The 27,403-nt window shown below is 30.8% G+C and overlaps 1 protein-coding gene and 1 long non-coding RNA gene across 3 annotated transcripts; one reads left to right on the plus strand and one right to left on the minus strand.

Annotated features, from left to right (window-relative positions):
* Window positions 1-15,530: 15,530 nt before the first annotated feature.
* LOC144839668 (G-protein coupled receptor GRL101-like) lies at window positions 15,531-18,427 on the plus strand. Its single transcript, XM_078695124.1, has 3 exons — window positions 15,531-15,550; window positions 16,211-16,282; window positions 16,745-18,427. The coding sequence occupies exon 3, from the start codon at window positions 16,860-16,862 to the stop codon at window positions 17,784-17,786; it is 927 nt and encodes a 308-aa protein (XP_078551250.1). The 5' UTR covers window positions 15,531-15,550; window positions 16,211-16,282; window positions 16,745-16,859; the 3' UTR covers window positions 17,787-18,427.
* On the minus strand, window positions 16,507-26,026 carry LOC144839669 (uncharacterized). 2 transcript variants are annotated; one of them, XR_013611776.1, is made up of 3 exons: window positions 25,715-26,026; window positions 19,677-19,848; window positions 16,507-16,664 (listed from the first exon to the last, which is right to left on the minus strand). It is a non-coding gene; the product is annotated as an uncharacterized LOC144839669 (long non-coding RNA). The 2 variants fall into 2 exon arrangements; XR_013611775.1 differs by lacking the exon at window positions 25,715-26,026 and having other exon boundaries at window positions 19,677-20,544.
* Window positions 26,027-27,403: the final 1,377 nt, after the last annotated feature.

Raw genomic sequence — 27,403 nt, forward strand, 5'->3', positions numbered from 1 at the left:
TTGATAATGTTAAATCTACAATTCGTAATATTGAGTATGGTGTGCCCCAAGGGTCTATACTTGGACCCCTCATATTCATACTTTACATTAATGATATCTTTAGTTGCTCTAAACTGTTATCCCTTATTTTATTTGTTGATGATACTAATATTTTCTTATCTCACAAAAACTTGAAAACTCTGGTCGCTACCGAAATTGATAAAATTAATGAATGGTTTAAATGTAACAAACTGTCATTAAATGTAAATAAAACCAATTTTATGATATTTCGAAGTATAAAAAGAAAAGTTGACATAGATCAAGTTAAAGTTTTATTTACAGAATTACAAAAGAGTAAATAAAACTAAATTTCGTGGGGTTTATTTAGACGATCATGTTAATTTCAAAGAACACATTGACGTCGTATCAAAAAAAGTATCTAAGTATATTGGCATACTATATAAAGTAAAACACTTTCTACCACTTAAAGCCTTACTTTCGATATATAAATCCCTTATAGAACCAATATTCAAGTATGGCATTGTTGTATGGGGATGCACGTACGAATCGTATTTGTATGAAATCAAGCGTCTCCAAAGAAAAGCACTACGTGTTATCACCTTCACAAAGTTCAGAGACAGTGTATCGTCCGTCTTCCGTAGACATGGACTTCTTAAAATTCAAGACTTTATTTCTTATCAAATTGGTACTGTAATGTTCTAAATACTAGGTTGGTGTCTATCTTTGGAAAAGAATCGAACAAACACAATTATAACACTAGAGGTAAAACTAGACTTAAGTCAAAGAAAAGAAAATTTAAATGTACTAGTCTTAATGCTGTGTTGCTCCTGAAATATGGAACAGCATTGACAGCTTCATCGTTGGCTATTTTAAGGATGAAATATAAACTTTCTTTTATTGATTTATATTAATTTATACTAAGCTAATGTATATATTATGCCATGATTATGTATAATGTAATGTACAGTATGTTGGCCTATATGGGTTCATTTAACCTTTCTGCTTCTGTTTGTGTTGTTCTGGCTGGGTTGTTGTTGGAGGTCCCTTTCATCGTTAAAAATATGTTTTACTCCTTGCTTGGTTTGTTTGTGTATGAGATGAATAAATTTATGTTATGATTTATGTATTTGTGGTTTTCTGTGCCTAATCCTCGTTTTTTTAAAACTAATTATAGGTGTACTATTACCTATGAGTTCCTTTATTTATTCCAATAACGATACCATTGCGGTTTCCTCAACCCTGAATGAGAAATAGACGAATACATTTCGCGTTTCAGATCTGTACTATGTAGCAGGATTTTGTAGAAAATGGGCAAAAATAAAATTTATTAATAAATATGGGTTATTTCGTAAATTTAGAACAAAGATAAATGCTATATCATTTATTGAGATGTTAGGCCACGGGCCCATATATTCACAATATATTACAGTAAGGTTGACTCTCTCCTTTTTAACGATACAAATAAATACTTTGACAGATTAACATAAGCATTTAAATCTGACATAGATTTAAGGAATTATCATTTACTCGTAATATTTACATTTAAGTTGTGTGATGAGGTCCTTATCAAGGAAATGAATCTTCTATGCCTAAATACTTTTACTTGTTCTGTGTATTTTTCTAACTTAATTGACTGTTTAATATTGAGATAAAAAAGTCTGCTGCATGAGTCAGATTGTGACCGCCACTCCTGTGAATACATCGTTTTTTAAATTACATAAGAAATAAACGTTTATTTCCGACACCCTGGTTAAGCCATGCATAGCCGAAGCCATATCTCTTGAGGATTGATTTGATATTTGATACCCAATTTGGTTTACCTTCGTTTTCTTGAAATCGCTTCAAAAGCGCATAACATTTATAAGGAAGTCGATTTTGAGCCATTGCGATTACCTTTAGACAAAAAGCTAACAATTTCTTATATACATCAATCCATAATGGAAAACGCCCAAGTTCAGCTCTTGATCTGTCGTTATTAGATTTATAAGGTATGCCAAGAACTTATTAACCGTTATGAATATTTATTCATTCATTCTGTATAATAATAATAATATTTATTCGGTCATCAATGTTAAAATAACCAGGAATGAGAATAGGCTAAAGCCCAAACAGATTCTGCACTCACTCCATACAATACAAACAGTTAAGATAAAACCATATACAAGAAAAATACAAATAAACTATACATAACATGAAATATAGTGTTTTGTTAGAGCAGCCTTAAATATTAAAATTGTTTGTGAATCTTTTATGTCATTTGGTATTTGCTCCTATAGTCTAGGAAACAAATACAGAATTATGAAAAGTATTGCCTTTCGAATTCCAAAGCCTACCCGGACATCTTTCACTAGTTTTAATATACTCATTGAAAGAATGGGGACAGTAACCTTTCAACACCTTAAATCCTAATGAAAGTCTATGTAATTTAAACAAGTCATCAATAGATAATAATTCAAGCACTTTCAACCTATGAAAATAAGATGTGTCCCAGGAACCTTCCTTTCTAAACATTATTATCCTTGTTGCTTTCCTTTGTATACTTTCTATTCTAGTAATATATGATTTCTCAAATGGTGCCCACATTGAACAACAGTAGGTAACCACTGGAAGTAATAGAGCTTTGTATAAGTTCAACATAGCTAACCAGGACATATTTTTACTACATTTTGAAATTAAACCAAGCAATGCTGTTTTAAAAATAATTTAAAGATGTGCCCCAAAACATGGAAAATGAAGATTAATAAAATCAGACTTTGAGTAGGTCATTTTTTAGTTTTAATCAAGTTTATTAAATTATGATTTCCCTTAAATAGACAAACAAATTAAATAAAAAAAATCATTATCTATAAGACACTTAAAGACTATTTTTTTGGCTTTAAATTACAGGTTGTTCAGCTAAATATTTGTGTTTCGATCCAATTTTGGTAAACATGAATAACATTTGTGTGTCGTATTAAAACGGCATAATTTATCAAACAATTTAAAAATATTTTTTTAGGAGGGCTGGGAGACAATATTATATTTCTTTTTCTGTACAATTAAATCGGTATATTTTGATAGATGCGCAATGGTTTAATGTAATAAATAGGCCAGAAGGAAAATAATGCTGTAATACAGTCAGTTTATGATTTAGTTTAAGATTTTTCCATGGTTAAAGTAATATAAAGTTAAAACCCTGCAAACTCAAAATCAATATTAAACAATAATATTTGAATGTGTAAAAACATACAAAATACGGTAGGCTTAATTCTACATTACAGTAGAAAAACAACTCATATGAAGGAATTGTTATTTGTAAAATCTAAATGCGTATAGACAACATGAACGCGATGTTAAATTTAACTAAACACTAAATTAATATCAAATACGACGACGAACCTTATCAATTATAATTAATAATAACAAAGCAGATACTCCAAGACGCATGCTAAATCAAAGTTAAGAAGAATCTAGTCACGTATTCAACCTGTGCTTTTCTCATAGTGTAGGTATACTTTGACCAGAATTAAGATAACGAAACAATTATACAAAAGCCAGATTTAAGAATATAACAAAATATAGCAACAATTACAGGATTTACTCGGTAATAACTAAAAAGGAGATAACTTTCACAAATAAAAAATAAACGTAGGAGCATACAACATATGACTAGACACCAGGCTGCAATATTTTTGTTCAGGTTAAGGACAGAAATGATGAATAACGCACGCACATAATTAGGAGGCGCACCTGATATAGTGAGTTGAATAGTATTACTAATGTCTTATTATACTAAATTCAATTAGCAATTAAAACAAATTAACATTAAAAAACAGCACCATTTTCGATAACACACATCAATTGAAATAAATTTAGTAGGCATAAAAGCACTGAATATTATTAACACGGTATATATTTACAATGACAGGGGAGTAAGTCCTGTACTAGCAAACGCTTCAAACTTCGGGTTAGTCACTGTTTTTGTAACAAGAGGCTAAAAGGACCACATGACTACTTTACTTTCAATGTTGTACTTTACGTTATTGATTATTTAAGACGCTTCTACTAGTAATATCTGGTGAAGTAATTTTTCTGAATGTTTAATACGCACTAAAATCAACGCAACAGGATTCTTAAATTATATATGAGTAGTTAGCACGATACGTTTATTACATAACGAACAAGTTCATAGAGTAAACGTTTATTTTGATAAATACGCAGTAAAGAAGCAAGATGGCTGTCATCTTTAAAATCATAATCGTTATAATCTTGACTGTACCGCTTGTTATCTGCTGCAATATTTCTGGTATGCTTTTATTATTGTCATTATACATGTCTAATATTTTTAAAGTGTAATGTATATGTTTGCTATTGTAGTCTCTTGATCTTGATTATCAGACTTATAAAATTGAGTAAACTTCCAATAATCGATTTTTTGCAGTATTGCTTGTTTCCCATTTTTGTTAAACAATTCATATCTCCAAAAATTAAATCAAACAAAACAATGATTTAGATAAAACTGGAATTTAAAGTCAATCCAGCGATTGTCTTGACATATAGGTTTTGTTGAATTAATTTTTTTATTTTCGGGGGAAAAGTTTGAAGTTGTATTAATCTTCATTTGTATTGTTTTGGGGACAATACATCTTTGATAGTAAAATAACACGAGGAGGTCACCGAGCAAACTTATCCATATCACAATGAACAACGGCAAGGAATCAGGATTACTAACTTATTATGACTACATAAAATAATAACGTAGGCCTAGAGTCTTACGAAAATACACTCAGGTGGTGGTGAAGGTGACCGCGCAGGCTTAGAGTAAATCATTCTCCTCCGTCGTACAGAATGGAGCCCCCGATCATAATGTGTAACAACGTTGCCTGAGGAGTGTCTGGTAACTATATTTTATCGGTTATTGTTTTGTATTTATTTATTTCTTATTCTGTTTTTTTATAGAAGCGGTTTGCCCAGTGGATTTCTCTTGTCAGTTCTCATCAGTGACATGCGAGTATAATTGTAACAATCCAATAAGCTATAACTGGACAGACATTTATAATTACAACCAGCATTGTCCAATCACAACATTGTAGGTATCTTTACTGAACTAATCATTTTTATATCTAAAAGAATTTGACGACAACGAAACGAAAGTTGGGGAAAAACATAGGCCTAAAAAATGTTCTTTAATCGGTCTAATTTCCTAACAATTTGTAAACGGTGAATATCTTGTGAGAGTGGTTAAACTAAAAAAGTCACCAAAGTGTAACAAAAGGATAACAATATGAGATTATGGTACAATACGACACATGTAATAATAAATAAATGATAAAAAAGAGAATGAAACAGAAATAATAATGTATAACCGAAGTTTATAAAATGATGTTGACCATTATTTGGAAGTGTGTCGAGGAAAATAATATTGGTACAAATTTAACGTTATTTTAACGCCATACAGTTTCTATATTACATTATAAACAGTTTAGGTCATTTTTGGTTTTATTTTTTTTATATTTTTTTTTATGGCGCGTGTTTTAGAGATGGGTTGTTTTAAAAACATTAATGCCATCAAATAACAATTCATTTTGGAAAATCTAATTTTTTAAAGTATTCATTCGAATTATGAATTTACAACAATAAATCTAATGGTTGAACATTTAGTTTTACTGTATACAATTAAATAATGACATTGCAAAGTAGCCTGTCAAATAAAATGTCAAATTAGAGGGAACTCCGAGAGTACAAACCTTTTGTAAAATTCCCTTACATAAAATGTCCCTGGAAAATATCTATATTTTTTTATATTTTTTTTAATTAGTTGTAAGTGTAAATAGGCTAACTGCACACTACAAAGTTGTGGATGAGTGTTTGATGTAATTGTTATGTATCCAGCCTCTCGCAGTTGAGATCGCTGGTTCAAGTCCCGCTGAGGTTTTTTTTTATATTATTTTCTTTTTTTAATTTTTTTTTGTGGACCTTTTCGTTTCGTTTTCGTTTCGTTTATTAAACAATTTTCTACACAAGATGTAACATAGTAAAAAAGCATGTGTAGAAGGAAGCCTAGATAAGTTTTTGTTACAAACAAATAAACTTTAAGCCTAGACTCCCTGCAGTAATAAACAAAATAACAATGGTTGGGACAATGAAAAACCATATACTGTATACCAATATAAAAAAAAAACCCAAAAAGAAAAAAGCGAAACACCGGACAGACAAGGACTTAAATCAGTCGAGCTCATAAAAATACATTAAAAAACTATTAGTAAAGAAAGATTTACCAGCATTTTAATTATTTATGAATTAATCGTCATATGCAGTGATCAGTGCTTGTTTAAGATTTAGTTTGAAACTAGTAATTGATGGTTTGTTAACGAGAGAGAAAGGTAGTGAGTGCCATAATTTGGGACCACAGTATAGAATTGAGTGACGTCTCAAATTTGAAATAGTTAATAAAGAAGAAGTATAGGTTTGGGCGAATCTTGTATTGTGACTATGATAGGGTTTAGAAAATAGAGAAGCGATTTGGGAAGGCAAGGAACTCTGATGTAAGCGGAACATAAAGAGGCAAATTTGAAGTTTGTTAAGGTCGTAAACATTTAATACTTTATACTTATAAAACAAGGATTTGGTATGAGATTTGAAAGAAATGGAAGCGCAAAGTCTTAATGCTCTTTTTTGAAGTCTAAAAATGTTATCAATGTGTGTTGTTTCGTAACTGTCCCATGGAGATAAGTTAAGAAATTTATCAACAGTGGTGGCCCAGAAAATATTGCAATATGAGATATAAGGCAAAACTAAAGTGTTATAAAGAATTACTAATATTTTAGAAGGAAGGGATGATTTTAATTTATTGATAATAGCTATGTTTCTCGCGATAATGTTACTGATTCGATATATGTGAGGCTTCTATATAAAATTAGAGTCAATTGTTACACCTAAAAATTTAGTTTCATTGAGACGCGTGATTTTATTATGATCAATGTGTAAACGATGGTTATCGGAAAATTTAGATTTAGGTAAAAAAAAAAAATAATTTGTCTTAGAAATATTAAGGGACAATTTATTGAGTTTAAACCAATTAGAAACTTTAACAAGTTCGGAGTTAATAATTTGATATAGAATAAAATATATTCGAATCATCAGCAAAAAGAATAAATTTTAAAAGTTTAGAGGAATTTGGCAAGTCATTCAAGTAAAGTAGGAAAAGAAGAGGGCCTAATATAGAACCCTGGGGTACACCACAGAGCACACGTGACAGTTTTGAGTTAGCTAAATTAATTTTAGGTTTATGGTGTCAAAGGCCTTGCTTAAGTCTAAAAAGATGCCTACTGTACATTCCTTATTTTGTAGAGCATACGCCAGCTTATCATAAAGGTCTATTAACGCTAATTCGGTTGAAAACCCTTTTCTAAAGCCATATTGAGTAGGGCAGAGTATGTTGTACTTTGTTATAAAATTATAAAGACGATTATAGATTAAACGTTCAAGGAGCTTAGAAAAACATGTTAATAGTGAAATGGGTCTATAATTACTAAAGGTATGGGGGTAATCTTTTTTGTAAATGGGAATAACTTTTGCTATTTTTAGTGGATCAGGGAAAATACCATTACAAAACGAGATGTTAAAAATGTGGCAAAGTGGTTTTGAAATTAATAAGGCTACGCCTTTTATTACCTTATTTGACAAATTATCAAACCCACAGCTCTTGTTATCTTTCAAAAGGTTGATGAAATCAATTATTTCATGTTCTAGAATAGGATTTAAAAAGAAGGAATTTTTAAGTGGAGGAGGTAAGAAAGATGAAAGATTTACATTAGTGCTTGGGCTACCGATGTTATTGGCTAAATTAGGACCAATGCTGGTAAAATAATCATTGAATTTATTAGATATTAACAGAGAATCGGTTACTTTAGTATTATTGTCATTAAAATATGAGGGCAGATCTTGATTTTTACTTTTACCGAGAAGGCCATTTATAGTTTGCCAAGTTTTTTTAATATTGTTTTTGAAAGAATTAAATCGGTTATGATAATAGTTTTTTTTAGAAATTGCGAGTATAGCAGTTAGCTTATTTCTGTAATTTGTATATTTATCGCGATCTTTATGTTTACCGGTTCTTAGATATTTTTTATATAATTTATTTCGGTTGTCAATCGATTTTATCTTACCATTGGTAATCCAGGGTTTCCTTTCCTTACGTGTATTGCGCTTAAGCCGGATAGTTTTAATGTGGGTATTGTACAGATCTGTAAATCTATCATTGAAGGTTTTATAAGCCAGGTTAGGATCACTAGTAATATTATATAAATCTGACCAGTCTGTGTGGAGAAGATTGGCATTTAATGTAGATATCGAGGTTTCATTAATTTGTTTGAGATAGACAAATTTAGTATTAAGGTAAGAGGGATTGAAGGAAGATGTTATATGAGTTATAGAAAATATTGGAAAATGGTCAGATATATCGGAGTACATAATTCCTGGAGAAATTGTATCGTGAATGTTATTGCCAAAAATGTTGTCTATTAGCGTTGCAGTTTTTGTTCTCTGGTGAGTCTGTTAATTAAAGGATTGATCTTTGACCTTGACCCTTCAACATTTAACCACAATTACATGATGAGTCATTGGTCTTTTTGGCTAAGTTTGGTGAGAATCGGATAAAAACTGTGGTCTCTAGGCAGTAAAATAGTTTTTTGTTAGTTGTGACCGTGACCTTTTCTCTTCAAATTCGAACTCGTCCGAGCTTTTGGGGTATAGATCATTGTGGCCAAATTTGGTGAGAATCGGATAAAAACTGTGGCCTCCAGGCTGTTCACAGACAGACACACAGACACAGACACGCACACACACAAACATACAGGGGTGAAAATATAACCTCATTGGCGGAGGTAATAACATGGAAAAGAAAATAGCAGCAGCACAGCACAACATGGAAAGAAATATGCTCGGAATCACATATAAAGACAGAAAAACAAATGAATGCGTGAGAAAACAAACACAAGTTCAAGACATTATAAGAACTATCAATAAGTAAGTGGAAGTGGGCTGAACATATCAGTAGGAGAATAGACAATAGATGGACTTCGCTAATGACATCATGGAGACCGATGGATGGGAGCAGAAATAGAGGAAGACAAAGAGTGAGATGGCGAGATGAAATAGACAAGTATTGGGGTACAGTGCAGTGGCAGGGACAGCTAGAGATCGTGCACTATGGCAGAAACATGCTGAGGCTTTCGTCCAGCAGTGGACTGACAATGGCTGATAATGAGATGATGAAAGTAGCCTATACATGGTTTTGCAATATATTATCTTTTATCGCGTTAACATTTATACATTTGTTTAAGATCTATATTGAATAACATTAAGTCAATTATTATCAACATATTTGTTATGCGTAAACTATTACTAAAGTGAGCCTGTTATTTGATGATAGGCCCACTTTCCTTTTCTACCATGTATTGTGTTTACTTTGAAGGAATTTTCTTGAATAGAAGACCACCCAATATTTTTTCAGGTTTGATATCTCTGAAAGAACTGTAGGCCTATAATAATAATAATAGCAATAAATAGAAATGATCAATGTTTCCTAACTAACGTAACTTATCTTTCCTAAAAATAAAAATCATAAGTATACTAAAGTTAGCATATTATCATGAAACCGCGATTTTTTTAAACAATTTTGTTTCTGGTTTGACATCTTTGAAAAAATGTGAATATATTTAGTCAATTTAGCATGCTTATTGGGTATTGTGCTTACTTTGAAGGGATTTGTCTAAGAATGAAATTAGTGCATTGCCAGCCAATGTTTTTTCTGGTTTGACATCTCTGGAAAAACTGTAAGTGTTTTTTTTATACAATTACGTTTAATTTTGGTTGTAATGCTAATTGAAAAAAATGTATACAATTTCACATGTTAACTGTGTTTAGTTTAGTAGTATTCATATTTAAAAGCAAACGCCAACGTTAAATTATTGCTCTCGATGTACAGCGACATACAAATAATTAAAAAGCCATCAACCTCATCAACAAGTACTACTTTTATTTTGAAAAGTGTTCAATATAGTAAGTTTAGCACGTTTACTGTGTATTATGCTTACTTTGAAGGAATTTGTTTAGTAACCAAATTAGTACATTACCAGCAAATGTTTTTTCTGGTTTGACATCTCTGATAGCACTGTGAGTATTTTTATTTCTATACTTTTCTCAAGTCTCTATTGTCTGTTTTATATTGTTGTCCACCAGTCGTTTTGCCTTACAGTATTCACATTTAAAAACAGACGTCAACGTTAGACTATTGTTATCGATGTACAGTAACATAAAAATCATTAAAACAATAATTAAATCATCATCCTAAATAGAACAATTCCTACTTTTATTTTGAAAATTGTTCTATATAGTAAATTTAGTATGTTTCCTGTGTATTATGCTTACTTTGAAGGGATTTGTTTAGTAACCAAATTAGTACATTACCAGCAAATGGTTTTTCTGGTTTGACATCTCTGATAGCACTGTGAGTATTTTTATTTCTATACTTGCCTCAAGTCTCTATTGTCTGTTCTATGTTGTTGTCCACCAGTCGTTTTGCCTTACAGTATTCACATTAAAAAACAGACGTCAACGTTAGACTATTGTTATCAATGTACAGTAACATAAAAATCATTAAAACAATAATTAAATCATCATCCTAAATAGAACAATTCCTACTTTTATTTTGAAAATTGTTCTATATAGTAAATTTAGTATGTTTCCTGTGTATTATGCTTATTTTGAAGGAATTTGTTTAAAAACAAAATAAGCACATTACCAGCAAATGGTTTTTCTGGTTTGCCATCTCTGAAATACCTGTGAGTATTTTTATTTCTATACTTGCCTCAAGTCTCTATTGTCTGTTTTATGTTATTGTCCACCAGTCGTTTTGCTTTACAGAGTATTCACATTAAAAAACAGACGTCAACGTTAGACTAATGCTATCGATGTACAGCGACATACAAGTCATTTAAACAATAATTAAATCATCATCCTAAATAGAACAATTAATACTTTTATTTTGAAAACTGTTCTATATAGTAAATTTAGTATGTTTACTGTGTATTATGCTTACTTTGAAGGAATTTGTTTAATAACCAAATTAGTATTTTACCAGCAAATTGTTTTTCTGGGTTGAAATCTCTGAAAGAACTGTGAGTATTCTTATTTTATAGTTGCCTCTAGTCTCTAGTTTTGTTTGTAGACCTAAACAATTTCAGCTCACGTAATATACGTATGGAACACTATGTCTGTCTTTTTACCAGTATTAGGTCGAAATGCCGTCTAGAACGTACCTAGACTAATTTATTTCCTATCTCTACTTCGAATTGTTGTTAGACAATTTCACATGTAGGTATTTAAATCAGTTGGTAATATTTAAATAATACAATTATATTTTATAACAAACTCAACGTAAAGTCATATAGGTCTAATAATACAATTGACATATAATATCACATTTTTTTTACAATTTATTTAATTGAAGAGTATCGGACAAACCCTAAAGCCATAATATGCCTAATAATACAATTGTCATCATATTATTTTTTTAACAATTTATTTCTTTGAAGGAAATTATACAATAACCAAATACGTACATTGACAGCCAAGACGTTTGATGATTTGACATCATTACAAAAACTGTAGGTACTTTTTTATAATTACTTTTATATTATAGGATGTATATAAACTTCCCCGAAGTCTAGTTTTGTCTTTTTTATGTTGTTGTCCACCAGTAGGCGTTTATACGGTTTTACCACGTTGAAACACCGTATCTCGTCAGATCACCGAAGTTAAGCAACGTCCGGCCTGGTTAGAGCTTGAATGGGAGACCATCTTGGGGTCCCGTTAGGCATTTGAAATCAGCATTGCTGACTCATATGGCAGCCCTTACATCTAGTATCCTCTAGTTTCCTCTGGTCAAGGTCGGCACTGGACGAGAGAAGCCCTTGTTCGGACCAATGTTAGGACCAATGAAGGTGCTTTAAATAGTCCTGGCTTTGTTTGTATCAAACCTGTAATTATCGCTGTTGGTTTCTATTAAATAAAATAAAAAAATAAAATAGGTATTTCAGTACACGTATGAAACGCCATGTGTGTATATATTATATACATTTATCTTTTTATCAATATTAAGTCGAAATAGCGTCTAGAACTAAGTCTAATTTCTTTCCTATAAATTTACGTTTAATTTTTTGTAAGTATATAATGCTAATTGAAAAGTTTTCAATATAGTAAACATGCTGAGGCTTTCGTCCAGCAGTGGACTGACAATGGCTGATGATGAGATGATGAAAGTAGCCTATACATGGTTTTGCAATATATTATCTTTTATCGCGTTAACATTTATACATTTGTTTATGATCTATATTGAATAACATTAAGTCAATTATTATCAACATATTTGTTATGCGTAAACTATTACTAAAGTGAGCCTGTTATTTGGTGATAGGCCCACTTTCCTTTTCTACCATGTAGGCCTATTGTGTTTACTTTGAAGGAATTTTCTTGAATAGAAGACCACCCAATATTTTTTCATGTTTGATATCTCTGAAAGAACTGTAGGCCTATAATAATAATAATAGCAATAAATAGAAATGATCAATGTTTCCTAACTAACGTAACTTACCTTTCCTAAAAATAAAAATCATAAGTATACTAAAGTTAGCATATTATCATGAAACCGCGATTTTTTTTAACAATTTTGTTTCTGGTTTGACATCTTTGAAAAAATGTGAATATATTTAGTCAATTTAGCATGCTTATTGGGTATTGTGTTTACTTTGAAGGAATTTGTCTAAGAATGAAATTAGTGCATTGCCAGTCAATGTTTTTTCTGGTTTGACATCTCTGGAAATACTGTAAGTGTTTTTTTTTATATAATTACGTTTAATTTTGGTTGTAATGCTAATTGAAAAAAATGTATACAATTTCACATGTTAACTGTGTTTAGTTTAGTAGTATTCACATTTAAAAACAAACGCCAACGTTAGATTATTGCTCTCGATGTACAGCGACATACAAATCATTAAATAGCCATCAACCTCATCAACAAGTACTACTTTTATTTTGAAAAGTATTCAATATAGTAAATTTAGCATGTTTACTGTGTATTATGCTTACTTTGAAGGGATCTGTTTAGTAACCAAATTAGTACATTACCAGCAAATGTTTTTTCTGGTTTGACATCTCTGATAGCACTGTGAGTATTTTTATTTCTATACTTTTCTCAAGTCTCTATTGTCTGTTTTATATTGTTGTCCACCAGTCGTTTTGCCTTACAGTATTCACATTTAAAAACAGACGTCAACGTTAGACTATTGTTGTCGATGTACAGCGACATACAAGTCATTTAAACAATAATTAAATCATCATCCTAAATAGAACAATTAATACTTTTATTTTGAAAATTGTTCTATATAGTAAATTTAGTATGTTTACTGTGTATTATGCTTACTTTGAAGGAATTTGTTTAATAACCAAATTAGTACATTACCAGCAAATTGTTTTTCTGGGTTGAAATCTCTGAAAGAACTGTGAGTATTTTTATTTTATAGTTGCCTCTAGTCTCTAGTTTTGTTTGTAGACCTAAACAATTTCAGCTCACGTAATATACGTATGGAACACTATGTCTGTCTTTTTACCAGTATTAGGTCGAAATGCCGTCTAGAACGTACCTAGACTAATTTATTTCCTATCTCTACTTCGAATTGTTGTTAGACAATTTCACATGTAGGTATTTAAATCAGTTGGTAATATTTAAATAATACAATTATATTTTATAACAAACTCAACGTAAAGTCATATAGGTCTAATAATACAATTGACATATAATATCACATTTTTTTTACAATTTATTTAATTGTAGAGTATCGGACAAACCCTAAAGCCATAATATGCCTAATAATACAATTGTCATCATATTATTTTTTTAACAATTTATTTCTTTGAAGGAAATTATACAATAACCAAATACGTACATTGACAGCCAAGACGTTTGATGATTTGACATCATTACAAAAACTGTAGGTACTTTTTTATAATTACTTTTATATTATAGGATGTATATAAACTTCCCCGAAGTCTAGTTTTGTCTTTTTTATGTTGTTGTCCACCAGTAGGCGTTTATACGGCTTTACCACGTTGAAACACCGGATCTCGTCAGATCAACGAAGTTAAGCAACGTCCGGCCTGGTTAGAGCTTGAATGGGAGACCATCTTGGGGTCCCGTTAGGCATTTGAAATCAGCATTGCTGACTCATATGGCAGCCCTTACATCTAGTATCCTCTAGTTTCCTCTGGTCAAGGTCGGCACTGGACGAGAGAAGCCCTTGTTCGGACCAATGTTAGGACCAATGAAGGTGCTTTAAATAGTCCTGGCTTTGTTTGTATCAAACCTGTAATTATCGCTGTTAGTTTCTATTAAATAAAATAAAAAAATAAAATAGGTATTTCAGTACACGTATGAAACGCCATGTGTGTATATATTATATACATTTATCTTTTTATCAATATTAAGTCGAAATAGCGTCTAGAACTAAGTCTAATTTCTTTCCTATAAATTTACGTTTAATTTTTTATAAGTGTATAATGCTAATTGAAAAGTTTTCAATATAGTAAATAGCATGTTTACTGTGTATTATGTTTACTTTGGAGGTATTTGTACTCAAATCAAATTAGCACATTAGGCCTACCAGACCAATTGTTTTTATAATGCTAATTGACTAACATTACAACTAGTTTAAAGACTATTATGCCCTAGTGTGTTTAATGTATAAATGCATAAATGGTATTGCACCTCCTGGCTTGTGCCAATATTGATTTATGACACACGTGTATATTCTACGAAATTTTCACAATCTCTCAATTTCATTCCTCCAACACCCAAATATATTATATTATTTGAATAATCAAAATATCTGCGTTTCTTTCAATAGTTCGCGCTCTAGTATTGCAGGTGCAAAAGACCTGGAATAATTTAATTCTTCGATTCAAAGTTTAATTTTTTTTTTCTTATTGTTCTGTAGTTTAGCTTCTCCTGTTATAGTTTTAAACAGGACATATTGAAAACACTTTTATATAAGGTGAAATACAAATTGTTACAAAATGTTTTAAAATTATTAGGACTTCATGTTTTGTGTCGACGTCCAATTAACATATTTTATAATAATTTTTCATTAATGCAAATGCATCATTTAATAATAAAGTTTTCTGTTTTACTTTTAATAAACACATTAACTGTTAAAACACATAAATATTAAGACAATTTAAGTAGGTCTAATGCATGTTGTGGGGTTATGGCATAGAAACTTGTATATTAACATGCTTAAAAAAATCCAAATAAGTACAATTAAAGTATTTATTATGTACCTGTAACATTAATACATTTTAAAAATTGCATCATCTTAATTCCACTATATCATTGACATTATACCATTTTCATTTAAATTCATTGTTTTTATTTCAACAGGTATTTAAATACAAACAACATAACTACCATAGATTATGGTGCATTTTCTTATTTTGCTTCATCCCTTTTGTTTTTGTAAGTTTTGAACATTTTACGTTTGACCAATTATACGCATTTCCAATATATAAACGATTTAAGATGAATCAAAGTTTGCTTCAAAGTACAGCTTCTAAGAAGTATTTTAATCAAAGGCAGAACTAGTTTGCCTAACAATCATATCATTTATTTAACATTTTAATGTTTAGACCCATGTTTACAAAAACAACTTAAAAGTTGTTTTTGTAAACATAGGTCTAAATATTTAATTAATTGTTATACCTTTATTATTAGTATTTTTATTTTATAACGGAAACGCGTTCACAATTATGATTGTGTTCTTCCAGGAAATATAATACAAAATCACAACTATCAAAATGATTCACAAAAGGAATAGATTAAATAACTAACCAACTCATTAAAAACTTAATTTAAATACAAATATTGTACATTAAACAAACAAAAAACGGATACTGGAACGTTTTATGGCGAATCCGATCTTGTATGAATGAAATAGGACTTTGTAACCGAAAGAGACAATATGCGCATCTGTGTGCATGGGACCAACGACTAAACGTACCAAGCAAAAATTAACCTACCAATCAACAATATAACTATTATTCATTGCGCAATCTCTGGCCGACTCATTTGTTAACATCATTGTGCTTTTAACGGGTTGTTTATATTATTATTTTGTAGAAACTTAACGGACAACAATTTACAGAATTACAGAGATAGAACCTTTGAAGAATTAAAGACCTTAACAGAACTGTGAGTATTGAAAGGACCTGAATACCCATACATTTACAAATATTGTTTTATTTCTGTTCAAGCACCTACTACATTTAGTTTTTTGAAACTGTACACGCATTCATATTTTATGACCTTTAATTAAAAGAATACTGTCTCAATACGGCACTCTCTGAAAACCAGAAACTCTTGAAGTCCAAATATTCTAAAATTCATTTTTACCATTAAAAACACATTCCGAATACCATACTTTCTGGGAAACCAGTTCAGTATTGGGAGAGTTGACATACCAATGATTTTTGCAGAACTGTATTATTCTCTTTAATGCTAAGATATTCGATGCCATCTTCTACGCTGATTTCAATCCGTACAAAAGTAGTTGCTAAATGCAACTGTTCTGCAACTGAAAAATATATGAGGCAGGTTAGATGTACAAAATAACATTACTTTACAACTATGGTTTTTGTTTGTTAATTATTTCAGATATTCAGATTTGTTTAGTCTTTGTTGTCTCGTGGGTGCCATTGATGTCTGCGAACCAACAGATGCGTTTGCTTCCTGTGCAGACTTACTAAAACGAGAAGTGTTAAGAGTATTGATGTTGGTTATTGGTGTTTCATCTGTCATTGGTAATGGAATTGTTATTTTATCACGAAGGTTTAATAACAAGCACAAAAATGAAAATGATTTTAATAAGGTGCAAACCATGCTCATTACTAATCTGGCTGTGTCTGACTTGCTGATGGCAGTATATCTGATCATCATAGCGAGTACAGATATACATTATAGAGGACGGTATGCGAAAGTTGCAAGAGATTGGAAATGCAGTTTCCTTTGTAGCTTTGCCGGTGCTATTTCTACTCTCTCCGGTCAATGTTCTGTAACTACATTGACGATATTGAGCATTGACCGTGCAGTTAACATCGTGAACCCTTTCACTACAAAACGGCTGAACAGTACAAAATGTAAAATTATTATCGGTATTAGTTGGTTAGTTTGGATTGTTGTCAGTTTTCTCCCACTTGCAAACACATTAGACTTTATAAATATATCGTATTTTGGGGGAAACTACTATGGGAAACAGAGTGTTTGCCTTGCACTACCACTAACAAGAAGTCGATGGCCAGGCTGGGAGTATGCTATTGCCATTTTTATTGGATTCAATAGTTTAGGTTTTATTGTGATCGCAGCGAGTTATGTTGCAATTTTCGTCTCTGTTAAGAGATCAGGAGCTACTGCCAACAAAATAAAAAGACGAAAGGATTTAACAAGAAGGGCTTGGAAATTAGGTATAATAGTTTTCACCGATTTCTGTTGTTGGTTCCCTGTCATACTGATGGGGATTTGTTCAGAGACGGAAAGGTGGGACATTCCAGATGAAATATATGTGTGGGCGGCAACATTCATAATTCCTATCAACTCGTGCATTAATCCGTATCTGTACACTATAGTACATATGTTTACTTGCAATTCCCCCAAACCAAACTTTCAACAAGAAATTAAGATGACAAAAGTAGACATTTGATATGTGTATATTATGTAAATTTACTAGAAATACACAATTGTGTTTATGTTTACATGTAAATTGCACACAAGTTAAATTTAAAAACATTTTTATCTTTATGTGTAAGTGAAACTAAGATGATGAATTTTGACACATTTGTGTAAACGTCATGAGGACATTTCCCGAATGATCGAAATCAAAACGGTACTGGGTTTGGTCTACTTAGCGTTCCTGCTCCCAAAAGTCATCCATTCATAGAAGCAATGATGAAGAAAATCTATCCGTGGTGACTAATAGAGTGTGGTCCCGGGACATGACTATATTTCGGCTTTAGTTGATAGAAGATTGAAATGTTTTGTTCGATATGTGTTAGTATAAAATTAATAATTTAACATTTATAAAAAGTGTAAATAGATATAAGGAGAGATTATAGAGCGGCTATTCCAGAATATACAATACTAAGTATTAATTTATTAAATTTATACATTTTAGTCGATCTTGTCAAAGGTCAAGCGCCTATAGCCTGCCACGTTTGTTTATTTCATTTATTTATTTTCCACACATTGAACAAAAAGAACAGATATATATACTATAAAAATAAGAAAAAAGAAGACAATGTGTAAGTAAGTCAATAAGTAAAAATTACTTTAAGCATTGACCACCAGTTGTCGAGAAGAAAACTACCGTAATAACTAACTAAATATTGACCAAAAAAAAATTAAAAGGAAAAAAAAAATAACGTTTCGATATTCAATATTGAATACTGTAGTTATTGAAGCAGTTGCTTTCTATATCTTGTTAATTGTATAATCTGGATAATGAACAGTTAATGAGCTTGTTTTTCACTGTAGTTATATTTAGCGACAACTATATTAATATTGTATACAGACTTTTTATAAAACATGAACACATTTGGTAAGATTTATTTAGATCATTAATATTATATATTTTTAATCATAATGTCAATCTAATTATGTAATGATAAAAATATATTAATAAAAACTGCTTCATACTAAAATAACTACTGGTTTATAAACATTGTTAATTTCTGTATGAAACATTATGAATCATGAAATTACGTAAATTCAGCACTTGCCTCTCATTAACCCACTGTGAGAAGACTTAATATTTAAAGTAATCACGTGTAATTAAATGAAACATTTTTATTGAGAAAAGCAATTGAAGATGTATCATGTTTTGTATAGGTAAACCTATAATTTAATAAATTTTATTTTTGTTAATAATATTACGTAAAGATTTTTATATATTTACTATATATATTAATACATTTTCTTCAATTTAGTATTGTTTAATGTAAAGAATTATAAAATATCTATTTAATCAATACATCAATGTAGTAAGTTGTAACTGTTACAGATATGGAATTAACTGACGATCTTTAAAATGCAAAATCCGTATTTATCTTAAAATTATTGATAACGTTTATATTTTACTATTATGGTGTAAGTCATTTTTTCTGAAATGTTTTTGATGTACAGGTACTTTGTTTCTTCTTGAGAAGTAAAACAGTTTTAATCATATGTATTGTTATTTGCCATTATATTTGAAATGATTAAATATTCTTGAATGAATGAATTAAGCTTGGTAGCCTATTTTGTAGTTACTATAATATGTATACGATGTGTAAAGTATTGGCATTTCTCTACTTTATCAAATGGTATGATGACATTCGTTATCACATATTCGTTGTTGACTTTTTAAAATTATAGAGAAATAAGGGGCTTCTCCATGATCAAGGTAACAGTGTTTGACCGGCTATGAGATATGATCAATAAATCGGGAACTGAGAACTTACAATATTCAATGCAAACATGGAATAGGCCTATTTGTGACTATATACAGAGCTGTTAAAGGATTCATGACGTTGCTACGATGTGTTCATGAACTTACTTATGTCTTTCTCCTCTCTGACGACGTATAGACCAGAATCCAGAATTTTAACTCCATAGCTGTATCCAGTCTTCCTCCAGTCAGCTAGCTTCACGTTCTCTTCTCCGGCTATTTCATTCATTCATTCATTCAGGCTTATCGCCTGACTTTATTAACTTTAGGCCTCTGGCCCCTAGTAATTAACAAAATAATAATTACATTGAAAAATAAAGCAATTTATGGTCACAAGATAAATGAATTAATTAATTTCGTTCTCTAAGCAAAACATATATCTTAACTTATAAGCATGATAAATATATTTAGATAGATTAGCAATAATTACTGGATCCTGTGATGACATTAAACGGCAGAATTTAAAAGTATTTGGATTTTCAAAAAATAAAGAAGGTATAAATTTTTTTCTGATTTCCTTGTAACGAGAGCAAACCGTAACAAAATGATATTCATCTTCAACTTCATTTATATTACATATTTTACATAACCTATTGCTGCGCTCTATTCTTTTCCATCTTCCCTTTTCTACCTCTAGTTGAAGTGTGCCCAGTCTTAGTTGACTTAAAGCTCGCTTATATCTAGTATCAAGGGTCTGTAGTAAGTATCCATCTACTCCGAAATTGTTTTTGAACATTTTATAATATCTTAATTTTGAAGAAATATTTATGCTTTCATGAAAGGATTGGCGTTCCATATCGGTTAGCCTTTCTTTTATTTTATTAATTATATAAAATTTATCAAGGACATTATTTTGTGAAAACCATATGTTTCCATGACCAATAGAGCATAACATATGCTTTACATCGCTTACCCAGCAATTACTATTATTTTGCGCTTTATGAAGTTGAGATTTATAACATTTCTTCGCATATTTGTCCTCGTTCATACACTGTAAAAAATATATGCTTAGTTTTCCCCTAAAAGTGGGTGCTACCAGGCTGCCACCAATTAGTGGAGTAAACTTTGATTTCCCCCTCTGGGAAATGTTACCCAAAATTGGGAAAGTGGATGTTTCCTTGGCCAGGGAAAACTAATTTTACCCGGGTATTTCGGGTTACAATACCCAAATTTTAATGAAATGTTTTTTTACACCAGTTTTTGGTGGCAGCAAAGTAGCAACCAACTATTTTGGGTAATCTGGTTACACCAAAATGTCGGTTTTAAGTTGGTTTTCCTCAAAAACAGAAACAAAATAGAAAAATATATTTAAGAAATCACATGATTTTTTATTGATCAAAATTAAACATAAATTTACAGAGGTACAAAATTGATTCAAACTAACAAAAATGTTTATAAAATATGGCCTACCATGTACTATTCTATTCTAAAATATTATTTCAAAATCTGTTATTTTTAATGAAAATGTATTAGGCCTACTTGCATAAAAAACACATAAATTAACGTAAAGTGAGCTGGCCATTTGTTTAAACATTCTTCTATTAAATTACTTGAACCGTCACCTGCAAAATACAATTTAAATCAAAGATAATCAACTAACAACCTAACTGGGCTAGATCATGTCGGCTACATTTTGACATACAATAATAATAAATAACAATAAAAACAATGTATTCATACGGAAATCTAGGCTAAGCAATGTAAAAGTCATCAGGCCTAGACCAAGCCTACTAGGCGAGGCTGATTACACTTCACAGTACCCTCGTGCACTGGGCGTGCAGTGAGCCCACCAGTTAGGCTAAATTTAACTAGGCTAGGCCTAGGGCCTACTTTTCAGCTTACCTTATTTTTTTCATCTTTTAGTCCGTTGGATGATAACATTTACTTCTGCTGTATATTAAACAGTTTCTGATACAAAAATAGGTCTTATATGCAAAATAAAAATAATTATTAAAAATATGGACTTGTTCCACGCGACAGTCGTCATATCGCATGCTTTCCGCACTTACTTGTGAATCCAGGGTAATACATTGGGGGAAACTTTTCCGGGGAAAGTTTACCCCTTTCGTAGTGTAACCGTCGGACTTTACCCATGCCGAATGTGTAACTTTATTAGATTACCTCAAAAGAAGGGAATATTATAGTTTCCCACTGTGAGGTACTCACAATTTTAAAAACTTACACCCAAATTGAAGGAAAAGGAGAGTTTACTCCAAGGAGGAAACAAATTTACACGAAAATATGGTGTAAAATCCGAATTATTTTTTACAGTGTATTTACTAGTCTTACCCAATAACGAATAACATTGAGTACACTTTCGATTGATAAAGAGAATCGTCCACATTCTCCTCTAATTGAAACATTTGTGGCTGATTTCCCGACCCCTAAAACATATCTACAGAAATTATTTTGAATATCATCAATTTTTTTGTTGTTTAGTTTTCCCCATATTTCACTACCATACAGTATAATTGGGTTTATTTTAACATCAAATAAGTAGTTCCAAATATTCACTGGTAGATGTCCATATTTCTGATATACTATATTTTTGAGTGAGAAAAGTGCTTTATTAGCCTGTGTATTATTTTGTTCTCTGGCCTTTTCCCAATTTCCTGAACAATCGAAAGTGACTCCAAGATATTTAAGAGATTTTACTATTTCAATTTCTTTACCAAGATAATTCCACTTTTCGTAGTTCTTAAGTTTTCCATTTTTTTTAAATACTATTATTTTACTTTTGTCAATGTTAACTACCAATCCCCACCTATTACAATAATATGCTAATTTATTTAAAAGATCTTGTAATGAGTACACTGTATCACTGATTAAAACTAGATCATCTGCATACAGTAGGTGATTAATGTTTATGTTATCAATTTTTATTTTGTTTCGATTTTCAGCAGTATGTAATAACTCAGTTATATCATTAATAAAAATATTAAATAATAATGAAGATAAAGGTGACCCTTGTTGTATTCCTACTTCACATTTAAAGGATTCTCCAATTTTGTTGCCAACCTTTACATGCCCTTTTAGTTTACTATACATTGTTTTTATAACTTTGATTATTTTACCTTTTATACCAGATTTTCTTAGTTTACTTATAAGGAAATCGTGTCTAATAGAATCGAAAGCGCGTTTTAAATCTATAAACGCCATGTACACAGTTCCTCGTTTTTTTGAGAGATATTTGTTAACAATTGTGTCTAAAATAAATATGTTATCAATAGTACGACAATCTTTTCTAAACCCTCCCTGTTCTTGATGTAATATTTCATTTTCTTCTGTCCATTTGCTTAATCTATTGCTTATAATGTATAAAAACACCTTGCCTAAAGTGGATATTAAGGATACGCCTCTATAATTTGCTGGTTGATCTCTTTTACCCTTTTTAAATATAGGAATAATAATGCTTGTTGCCCATTGTTGGGGAAAATTTCCAGAGGTAAAAATACTATTAAAAATTTTCGTAATTACGCTAATAGCAGCATTTGGCATACAAATAAAAAATTCAATTGGGAATCCATCTATACCTGGAGCTTTACCCCTTTTCTGTGCTTTAATTGCATAAATTACCTCTTCCCGGCTGATTTCTTCATTGTAACAATCGTTATGTTCGCAATTGTTATCGTTATCGTCTTCTATATTGATTTCTTGTGTATTATTTGTTTTTTGGAACATTGTTTTGAAGTAATCATGCCATTTTTTAAGTGTAATGTTTGTCACGTTTTGTTGTCGTTTGGTTTTTAGGTTTTTCCAAAATTTTGTACTGTTATGTTCCTTTATTAACTGGATTAATTTTTTTTGTGATGAATTTTTATGTTTATTTTTTTTAAATTTTATTAATTTTTTATAACTCCTTTTCTTTAACAGATATTCATTTAATAGGGTGTTAGTTTTGTATTTTCTATATTTGTTAAGAATGCTACGAATAATAATTTTCTTTTTTATGCATTGACGATCAAACCATGTATTCTTGGGCAATTTTGTGTATTTTTTTTGTATTTGTGTTTGTTTTTTTGAATTTATGTAAACATATTCTAAAGTTCTATAAAGGTTAATTAGGGCTTCATCAATATTCTTTTTTTCAATATTTTCATTAATATCATCAAGAAATTTGAAAATGTGTTCATCATTCCATTTGTCCTTGGCTTTATTCACCTTTGTTTCGGACCATTGAAATGTTTCATGTGTTTTCCAGATTCCTTTTTTTAAATCGTTCGTAATTTCTTTTTTGTTTTGTTCAGTCTCTAATAAAATTTCAAAATGTAAAGGCATATGGTCGGATTCTATCCTAATATCCACTTTTGGTCTTATTATTTTATCAAAATTAACTGGAAAAGTAATAATGTAATCAACAACACTTTTGCCAAAATTTCCTAAAAAAGTAAAGCACCTACTAAATTCCCTATTTATCCTACCATTTACTATTCTCATCCCTGTTTCTTTACAATGACTTAATAAATTAGTTCCATATTCATTGACTATTTGATCTTCATTACTTCTAACACCTATATTACTATCTATTTCATTATCTTCTTTATATATATCATTATCCCAATTGAGTGGACATTCATCATCTGTAATAAAATCATTCATTGTACCTGTTCTTCCATTAAAATCTCCCATCACATATATATTATTTCCAAACTTTTTTTTGTAATTTGTTAGGTCATTAGAAATAGTTCCAAAAAAATCTTGATAATTTATAGCATGTGTTGAATTAACTGGTGGTCTATAAACCACTGCTAAGGCGATATTTTCAGAATTATGCTTGATAGATAACCAACATATATAATGTGATGTACTGGGAAGTTCTTTAACGTGTAAATTTGTTTTATAATAAATAATAATACCGCCACTCTTTCTACCCCCTGCTTTATGTCTTATGGGCAACTTACTAATACAGTCATATCCTTCTATATAACAATTTTCTACAGGCCCCGTCCATGTTTCTACTAAACATACAATATCATATTTTTTAATATAGTTCACAAAATCAGAGTCGTTTATTTTATTCTGTAAACCGTTCACATTCCAAGTTATGATCTGTAATGAAGTGCGTTTATTTGTTTTCCTATCGCTAGGGCCTTGGCCATACCCCTATAGTTTAACCAATTCCTCCTTTTCAATATTGTAGGTAAAAGCCTCTCCTTCGATGATCAGTTTATCATATCTTAAACGAAATCTTTTCTTGTTTTCTATAGCTTCTTTTATTTTTGGTTGTAGTTTATTTCTGATTGTTCTCACTCTTCTGGTATAATCCTCACTGACACTTCTATGCTCATCTTTTCTGTAATTTTGTTTTTTTCTCCGTTTTTGTTGTAATAATCTACTCTCTTTTAAAATATTCTCTTTTTCCTTGTAATTTGCAAATTTTGCTATAATGGGTCTGGGGTTTGTTTTCGTATTGATTCTATGGGCCCTTTCTATTGCGATGCTTTCTGCATTAAGTCCAAGCTTGTCTGTTATAAAGTTTCTTACCTTCTGTTCGCTTATTTCCCACGTTTCCTTTTCCTCCTCTGTAAAGCCGTAGAAAACTAAGTTGTTACGTCTACTTTGTGCTTCAATGATGTCCATTTGCTTTTGTAAATATATGTTGTCGGCTCTGATTTGTTTATTTTCTTCTTCAATATCTTTCAATCGTTGATTTAAAGAGTCTATTTTCCTGTTCAAATTGTCAACTTTGTTTGAGACTTCAATTGTATTTTTAGCTATACTTTGTTGTATTTCTTCGTTCATATCGTGCATTTGTTTAAGAATGTCTTTTAATGTAGGCTCTCTGGCTATCTCGTCTAAAGTTGACTGCCGAGTTTGAGTACCACCGGTAGGCCTAGGCCCTGGGTTAGACTCTACGTCTCCTGCTAAGATAAGTAATGTTATTGCACAAAAGATGGCTACCCTTAGCGCACAGCTAAAACCTATCGGTAACTTGCCATATGATTTCCCGTTACAATTATGCTTTGTCATCGTTCGTTTCCCTTTGTGGTACATCCCTATTCTTATACGATAGCTTACAATATCAATCATTTTAAGTTTGTTTTCAGTTCACTTCTTTTAAGATCAGCGTGTATATCCGAGGGCTCCTATCTCAGTAATTATAGCCTTATAAAAGGCCTAGCATATTTATGAAAAACAGTACTCACTCAGCATGTTGTTACTTCCGCATTCTCTGTTGTTTGTGTGCACCTGTATGGTATTAAGGTGTGGCTGCCAGGTGTTGTACTAGTTGTTCCGGCGTAGTTGAAACGCAAATAAAATCCGTATGCCAACAGTAAATTGTTAAAGGGCTCCAGTAAAATAATATACTACAGTGTACTAATACAAGTATTGCAAGTAATCTTCAGGATCCAACAGCTAAAGTGTCACAAACTTCGGCGGGCCCTTTAACTATGTGCCTGTGAGCGTGTTCGAACAAATGAACAAAGGAGGCCTAGAGAGCGAAATACTTGATACGTCTGTACTCGACGGTGACTAGTGTATAATATATATTTCGTGGTCGACCCATGAACCTATACACTTATATGGTCGATCTCTTTTCTTCGTCTTACTGAGGATTTCATGTTAGTCATCATCTTTGTTGTATTTGTGGTTTTCTGTGCTCAATCCTCATCTTATTTAGCCAATGGTGTACTATTACCTATCTTAGTGAGTTCTTATCGTAGTGATGTTTTGTGCCCCAAAACATGGAAAATTAAGATTTTGTAGTTTTAATCAAGTTTATTAAATTATGATTTCATTTAAATAGAAAAAATATACATTTAAATAAAAATCATTATCTAAAAGACACTTAAAATTATTTTCTTTTGCTTTAAATTACAGGTTGTTCAGCTAAATATTTTTGTTTTTGATCGAAATTTGGTCAACATGAATAACAATTGTGTGTCGTATTAAAACGGGGGGGGGGGGGGGGGTGGCTCTGAGACAATATTTTATTTCTTTACTCTACAATTAAATTGTTATAATTTGATAGATGCGGAATGGTTTAATGTAATATATAGATCAGAAAGGGAACTAATGCTGTAATACAGTCTATGATTTAGTTAAAGTTACAACCCTGCAAACTCCAAATCAATATTAAAAATGTATATTTGAATGTGTAATACCATACAAAATACGGTAGGCCTAATTCTACATTACAATAGAAAAAAACTCATAGGAAGTAATTATTATTTGTAAAATCTAAATTCGTATTGACAACATGAACGCGATTTTACAATTAAACTAAAGACCTAAATCAATAAATTAATATCAAATACGACGACGAACCTTGTCAATTATAATTAATAAAATAACAAAGCAGATACTACAAGACGAATGCTTCATTTAAAGTTAAGAAGAATCTAGTCACGCATTCAACCTTTGCTGTTCTCATAAAGTGTAGGTATACTTTGACCAGAATTAGGATGAGAAAACAATAATATACAAAAGCCAGAATTTAAGAATAAGAAAACAGCAACAATTAAAACATTACAGGATTTACCCGGTAATAACTGAAAATGAGATAACCATCACAAATAAAAATAAACGTACGAGCATACAACACATGACTCGACACCAGGCTGCATTATGTGTTATCAGAACAGAAATAATGAATAATGCACGACGAGCCTAGTATTTTTTATGATAAAGTATTACTGCAAATGCGCTACACACAGGCGCGCCTGATTACTAATGTCTTATTACTAAATTCAATAAGCAATTACAAAAAATTACATTAAGAACAGCACCAATTCTATAACACATCAATTGAAATAAATTTAGTAGGCATAAAAGCACTGAAATTATTATGCTTAAAAGTATCTATATTGTATATAAATATTTAAGGAAAATCA

The sequence above is a fragment of the Antedon bifida genome, chromosome 4 (genome assembly GCF_963402885.1).
Source record: "Antedon bifida chromosome 4, ecAntBifi1.1, whole genome shotgun sequence".
In the NCBI taxonomy this organism is placed as follows: Eukaryota; Metazoa; Echinodermata; class Crinoidea; order Comatulida; family Antedonidae; genus Antedon; species Antedon bifida.